At 50.1% G+C, this 6,994-nt stretch overlaps 1 protein-coding gene across 1 annotated transcript; it reads right to left on the bottom strand.

Annotated features, from left to right (window-relative positions):
* Positions 1-1,700: 1,700 nt before the first annotated feature.
* On the bottom strand, positions 1,701-6,242 carry GLUL (glutamate-ammonia ligase). The gene is made up of 6 exons (XM_010167601.1): positions 6,055-6,242; positions 4,591-4,752; positions 4,171-4,317; positions 3,553-3,680; positions 3,211-3,410; positions 1,701-2,129 (listed from the first exon to the last, which is right to left on the bottom strand). The coding sequence occupies exons 1-6, from the start codon at positions 6,218-6,220 to the stop codon at positions 1,811-1,813; spliced, it is 1,122 nt and encodes a 373-aa protein (XP_010165903.1). The 5' UTR covers positions 6,221-6,242; the 3' UTR covers positions 1,701-1,810.
* Positions 6,243-6,994: the final 752 nt, after the last annotated feature.

Genomic DNA, 6,994 nt, shown 5'->3' on the forward strand with positions numbered 1-6,994 from the left:
TGCTCTTCCACAAAGCCCTTTTTTTTCATGAAGCTTGCTGGAGTTTTATTTTCTGTGGGATTTCTACCTCCTGTAGAACTTGTGTGGCAGAGGCTGGGGAGATGTACAAACACCTGTGCTTACCCCATAACCCTCCCTACGGACACTCACAAGCCCAGTCCCTTTCCCATAACGATAGAATCCTACTCCTGTCACAGCTGGACCATCACTCAGCAGAGAATCGACTGCCACCTACAAAACCCCATTTTCTGGAGAGCACACGCGGATTGCAAGGTCCTCACCCCCCCCAAAAAAAACCACCCCACAAATGAAAAGCCAAAGCCTACCCACTAGAAAGGTCAAATTCCCTTCAAACAGCGAAGGCAGCACTCACAGAAAAGCTGACGGGATGAATCACAGAAAGAAGGCAGAAGTCAGAATTAGAGTTTTGTTCTTCTTTTTTTTATTATAAAAAGAAAAAACCTATTTGAAGAAGTCCAAATGCAACAGAATATAAGTGGCACCATCTAAGATACCCAAGTGTAAAATCCTGGAACGTTTGAACCCCCCAGCATGAGTGGGGAGGTGCCAGGGCTGGCCAGGAGGGATGGATACTCCTGGAAGGGTGGCTTCTCCTTTCTCCTACCCCCCATCACAGCTGGATGGCAGGCAGCTCGAGAGCCAGGACACAACAGTGACATCAACGGTCTCTGTAAAACCATTCTGGTTTAGAAACTAAGAACATAATGAAAAAAAAAATAATCTAAAACATTTTTTTTTTTCCTTTATCAAAAGCCCTGCTTTAGTGACATGCTAGCCCCGCTGGAAAGGTAACACACCCACAGCTCTGTCCAGAACACGGTTAAGTTGACCAGTCAACTCTTGGTTCAGGACACCTTTCTGCTGTTGATCTACACGATCGTGAGCGCATCGCGGCTGCTCGAGTTACAGTGATAAATACTTTTGCAGGTGTCCCAGGTCTGGGAACCGCCTCCTCCAAACTCCACTCCACGCTGAAACAGATCTCATCCGAGTCTCCTCCACCGAGCCCTCCAAGCTCACCCTCAGTCCCACCTGGAGGCCCTCCAACAGCATCCTCAGGAGCTCTGCCTGCTCTAGCCGGGTGAGTCATTGGAACATCATCTCTTATTTAAAAAAAACACTTTCATATATAATTTTTTTGCTGTTTTTATATTTAAATAGAAAAATACTACTTCACTCTGTGTTATGAACCCAGAGACCAGTTGACTTCCAGTGACAGAACCAGGAGTTCTCCTCAATGCTGTTATGCTGAACTCAATGCCAGAAGATTCCCAGAAACCTCAGAGTGGCCAGAAGGTGAAGATCTCCCCATCACACCATACAGGCAGGAGCATGTGGGGCTCCATCACAGCTCCCATCTTCCCTTCTCCACAGAAGGGCACCAACCTTAGAGAACCATCAGTCTGCAGAGAGCCAGCGGTGGGGCTATCACCCCAAACTGGGGAAGTCAGCTATAGTTTTAAGCTTTACACTCTTCTACTGGCTTTTTCTGTGTGCAGTCTGTCCCTGGAAGCCACTGGATCCCATCAGATGTACACATGAATTAGACAAAAAAAAATAAAACAGTGGTTAAAAGTTCTCTAACACCTTCTCCTCTTCTTGTCTTCTGAAGAGTCAATGACAAACAGACATCGATAAAACTAAATATGCCCTCCTCCCCCACCTCAAGACAACAAGAGTTACTGAGACACAAAACGTGTTATCTTGTACCCTCGGGATTACATCTAGAAGGGAAGTTTAGGGGTGCGGGGAGCGCGGGGGGAAGGCGGTGTCTGTGGGCGCAGTCTGCTTAGTTCTTGTACTCAAAAGGCTCGTCTCCAGTTTCGTTGAGGAGACACGTGCGGACGAGGGCCTCTGTCACAGCGTAAGGATCACAGTTGGCGGAGGGCCGGCGGTCCTCAAAGTAGCCCTTCTTCTCATGGCCCACGTTCCTGGGGATGCGGATGCTGGCGCCGCGGTTGGCCACGCCAGCGGAGAACTCATGGATGTTGGATGTCTCGTGGAAACCCGTCAGGCGCCTGGCATTGTCCAGCCCCCCTTTGGGGTCGTAGGCACGGATGTGGTACTGGTGACGCTTGCTCAGCTTTTCAATGGCCTCTTCAATGTGCCTGCAAAGGGAGCAAGGAAGAAGGGAAGACACAGTGAGTGTCTGATGGATGGTACAAGCATCCAAGTGACAGCAGATTCATCGCTGTCCCCAAGCCACTTCATGGTGAAGCCTATGCCCTACAACCCACTTTTCTAATCATCTCAACACAGGGCTTCTCTCCACTCCTACTTCTGACCCAGGCTGGTTCTTGGAAAAGGATCCCTATGGCTTCACAAGACTCCCCAGGAGTGCTGTGTGTGGGACACCACCAGTTTGACCCATGGACACATTGCCACCGGGGAACCTGCTCTCAGAGGGGAGATTCCTCAACACAGATGTTTCTATTCAGGAATCTCACACAGTCATGGTTTGGCTCATTATCTCAAGGCATCACTAAGATTAAGGCAAGAAAACACAACTGCCAGGACAAATCCCTTCATAGTGCTCCACTGCAACCCAGTGTTGTAAGGTCCCTACCTGCACATCAATCCCATATGGGAACTCTCCCTGGAAGTGTTTAAGGCCAGGTTGGATGAGGCTTTGAGCAACCTGGTCTAGTGGAAGGTGTCCCTGCTGCTGGCAGGAGGGTTGGAACTGGATGAGCTTTAAGGTCCTTTCCAACCCAAACCATTCTATGATTCTATAACTCGGGTTTTACATTTCCAGGATCTTTGTGTCTAAGAAAACATGGTATTTGCTTCCACAGCCTTAACAGAAGCAAATGGTCTTTATCTTTCATCATGGTTATAAAAAAGAAAGAAAAAAAGGCCTATGCTGAGTTTTTGTTTGGTTAGTTCCAACACTGGCAGATCAAGAGCTGGACAACCTGTTACAAATAGCTGCATCCTGGCCATCTATGCTTCCACCAACACCAATGGAGCTGTACTGCTAGCCCAATTTCCCACCCAGTATCAAAACGGGAGTGTATCATTATCCAAAATAGAAAAAAAAAATCCAGAAGAAAGTTTCAAACGTAACGCCGAGCACCAGAGTGACATCTCCCGTGGCATCAAAAGCTCTGCAAAAAGCTTGCTGCTACCAACCAAGTCCAGCCTGCTGCCTAGCAAACAGATACTATTGGCCCATCTCAAAAAACTTACTTGAGACCTCCATCTTCCCTCATGTTCTTAGTGCTGAAGTTGGTGTGACAGCCAGCACCGTTCCAGTTCCCAGGGATGGGTTTGGGATCGAAGGACACAATAACACCGAAGTCCTCACAGACCCGATGGAGGATGAAGCGTGCAATCCAGAGGTGATCCCCCATCTCAATCCCTTCGCATGGTCCCACCTGGAACTCCCACTACAAGAAGAATTCACTGGCTCAGTGGTGTAGAGACACAAGAAGACACTTCCCACCCCCTTACGCGCTCAGAGCCAACAGCTCCCACTGCCTGGGATTTTTATGTACGGTCTCATTCCAAGAGGTACCTAAAACAATTTACCTGGGCTGGCATCACTTCTGCATTGGTTCCTCCTATTTTCACACCAGCATAAAGGCACGCTCGGTAGTGGGCCTCCACAATGTCTCTGCCATAGGCTTTGTCTGCCCCTACCCCGCAGTAGTATGGACCTGCAATGGCACAGGTGAACAGCAAGGGGAACATGAGTTTCCAGGAGAAAAAAGGGTTAAATTCAGTGAAGACCACGCATACACACACAGGGAAGAACTCTCCAAATGCTTAGGATGTGTGGAAAAGCCCCAAAAATCTGTTTTTCATGGAAGCACTAGCAGAGCAGAGCACTGACACAAAGCAAGTCCCTCTGAAAGTCTGAGCTTGTGCTCTGTCATGCTGGGCAAGAGTTTAAGTCACCTGCAGACTAACAAAGCAAGCAGCAAGTTTAGAGGTGGCCAATCTTCATCTTAGCCTTTCTCTAACGATCTTAATCTCATGGGTTAGTTTTTGCCAGTATCCTGCTTGCCGTTGTCCACCTTCACATCTAGAAACACCTCGGATCTTTCAGCTCGCCTGAAGCACTTAAGCTGCATCACGTGGATTACAGTTCAAACACGGCATTAAGGAACGCCTGACTTGGTCCAGCACAGACTCCCGAGAGGTTACCTTGGGGTCCAGGGAAGCCGTTGGAAGGCCAGCCAAATGGATGTCCATCTGTTCCCAGAAGAGTGTATTCTTGCTCCATCCCAAACCAGGGGTGCTGGTTGGACACCATATCCATAATCCGCCTGCAGGTGTGTCGGAGATTTGTCTCTAGAATGGAAAAGCAACATGAGGTTTATTAGCACCTCCACCTCCATTCCCCACTTCCACTTTTTTTTTTACAGTTTGCATCCCAGCAGTGCTGGTGAAGAATCCCAGGACCAGCCCTTTCTCCACCACCAGCACTTTGTTTGCCTTTTACTTTCAGGACAGGGATGATTTCTGTGTCATGCATGATGCTAAGGGCATGAACAGCGTTTGGATAGGTCTCCCTGTCCTCTCCCCAGAAACACCACCTCCACCAGCAGAAGAAGGTCCATTCACCTGCAGACTGACGGTTGTATTTGAAGACCTCACACAGAACTAGTTTATTGGGATCCTTGCGAAAAGGGTCCCGGAACATGGCAGCAGGTCGCAGGTACATGTCACTGTTGGAACCTTCAGCCTGGAAGGTGCTGGAGCCGTCAAAATTCCACTCGGGGAGATCTGGAGCAGAGAGAGAAAAGAGCCACAGTGACCCAGGGTCCTTGGTCACCAGGAGAACAGGCTCCCTGCCACCCTCCAGTATTACAGAGGTGAAGATGCTTATAGAGAACAGGCCTACAGTAAATTTAATCCCAGTTCAGCTGATTTTGTTCCAAATGGGAGAAGAAAAAAAAAACAACCAACCCAGAAACCACCGAACAAAACCAAAACAAGCAAAAAACAGGGAGTGTAACTCCCCGGCCACCCTGGGAAACACAAGGAGCTGGGCTGCTGGCCAAGGCCAAGCGAACCAAGAAGCACTGAGGACATTTCCCATGTCGCAACAACCACCGACATGAGCAGAGCACCCAGTCTCCTTGCAGGGGTGGCTGGGCAAGCTGAGATATCTTCAAGCATGAGATATCTTCAAGCTGTAGGAATGAGGGGAGCCATGAAAATATACCCTCGTTGCTGTGCACAGCCCAGAGAAAGTGGGAAAATAAATCATGTATAGGTGGAGTCTCATATGGAAGAGGAGGAGGAGGATGATGGTCAGGTTGGCCCCCTGGCCCACCCCTCCTGGCTGTGTATTGCCCTCCAGGTCAAAGCACAGCAGGAGCAGCGGTGAACTCCACCCGGACAGTGTTATCTCCTCTATATCCTGGGGGGAAAGTGGGAGGATGGGAAGCACAAAGATTTTAAAGGAGCTGTGCCAACCACTCCCTTAGAGGGAAAAGGGGAAAGGAGAGAAAAAAAAGAAAGAAAGAAAGAAAAAAAAAAAAAAGAGAAGATAATTCTGCTCAGTCACACACAGTATTTTCATTTCATAACTGTCTCCAGCCAGCACCATGGCAACCTGGGGAAAATCCTAATGCTATTATTGTGTAAGCTGGGACTGTTTGTTCTGAGGGACACAAGCTCTTAATTACACCGGATAGCTCCATTCTTTCTCCTCCACTTTCTTCTGCCAAACTACTTCCGGCCAAAAAAACCCCAAGTACTTAAGAGTCAATGGGCTGCCCAGCCCCTGCCAACAGCCCCCAGCCCCTGCCAACAGCCCCCTCCACAGCAGAGGCAGTGCCAGGGACCAGCTCCCAACCCCAGGCATCTCCCTGAAACTCCACATCTGGATTACTGGCAGCATCACCCTGGGGGTATCTGGGGAAGGAGACAACTGGGAGGGGATGAGGAGCAAGTACTCCCCAAATACCATCCTCCTGCCACAAAAAGGGAGAAATGACATCCTTTCTCCAGAGCAGCCAAGCACAGCTGGTTCTTTCTCCACCTGGCAAAGGGCTGGGAATCCTGTACCAACCCTCTCACCTTCAATGCTCTTGGGTTCATGGTCCAGCGTGCGGGTTTTGCAGCGGAGGTGCTCTCCAGTCCCATCGATCCAGATGTACATGGCCTGGACCTTCTCCCCCTGCGGCAGCTTCATGTACATGTGCTTGATGGCTTTGCTCAGGTGGGAACTCGCCGAGGTGGCCATGGCTGCTGATCGGACAAGGGGGTTCCTGCAAGGAGGATACAAAAAACAACCCCAACCGTGAGCCTTTCCCTGATTTTTCACTCCCCAGCCAGGGAGGAACATGAGACAGCTCGGCCATGGGGCTGGCTGACATCTCCAGTGGTTCCATGCTGTTCTGCAGGCAGAAAACACAGCAGCTCAGGCAGACACAGGCAAGCCCTGCTCCAAAAGCAATGCCTTCAAAGCACCCCATTAACCCCAAAACTCTTGCTAATAAACTAGGTCTAATCCACCAAGCAAGAGCCTTCAGAATTGCTCCTCAGCCCTGTGTGAACTTCTCACCTCCACGCTCACCACCTCTCCACAGCAAAGCGAGTAAGAAAATTTAGCCAGGGCTTGCTGAATATACTTATTTCAGCGTGGAGGGCTTGCCAGTCCAGATCAGCTGGAGTGAAACCAGCCTTGTCAGTGCAAAGAAAAGCAACAGGCAGCACAAGCTCCAGTCCCAGGCTGAGCTCCAGCAGCACCCCTAAGCCTGGAGCCGGGCTCCTGGGGACAGCCAGCCCACGGGTGTCACAACCACGGCAGCCAGGATCCACGCACGGCGTTTGCAGGAGCTTGGAAATGCAAATAATTTGGAAATTGGAAGTGACTTGGGAAGTTCTCCCTCTGCTCGGGCTGCCGGACCACCCTTCCCCAACACACCCGGCTATGGTGGGGCTTCTCCGGGCTGGCCCCACTCCCCCGCGGGAAGCGTCACCCACGCGTACATCTGCCAAAGAGGAGGGCACTGGG

The sequence above is a fragment of the Antrostomus carolinensis genome, unplaced genomic scaffold (genome assembly GCF_000700745.2).
Source record: "Antrostomus carolinensis isolate BGI_N321 unplaced genomic scaffold, ASM70074v2 scaffold12155, whole genome shotgun sequence".
In the NCBI taxonomy this organism is placed as follows: domain Eukaryota; kingdom Metazoa; phylum Chordata; class Aves; order Caprimulgiformes; family Caprimulgidae; genus Antrostomus; species Antrostomus carolinensis.

What these genes read in the sequence shown, in the direction of transcription:
- GLUL (XM_010167601.1), bottom strand. Translation starts at nt 6,220, where the DNA reads ATGGCCACCTCGGCGAGTTCCCACCTGAGCAAAGCCATCAAGCACATG. An exon ending in CGGCTTCCCTGGACCCCAAG is followed by an intron (nt 3,681 to 4,170) that starts GTAACCTCTCGG and finishes GTGCCATTGCAG; the next exon opens with GTCCATACTACTGCGGGGTA. An exon ending in AGGGAAGATGGAGGTCTCAA is followed by an intron (nt 2,130 to 3,210) that starts GTAAGTTTTTTG and finishes CTCCCTTTGCAG; the next exon opens with GCACATTGAAGAGGCCATTG.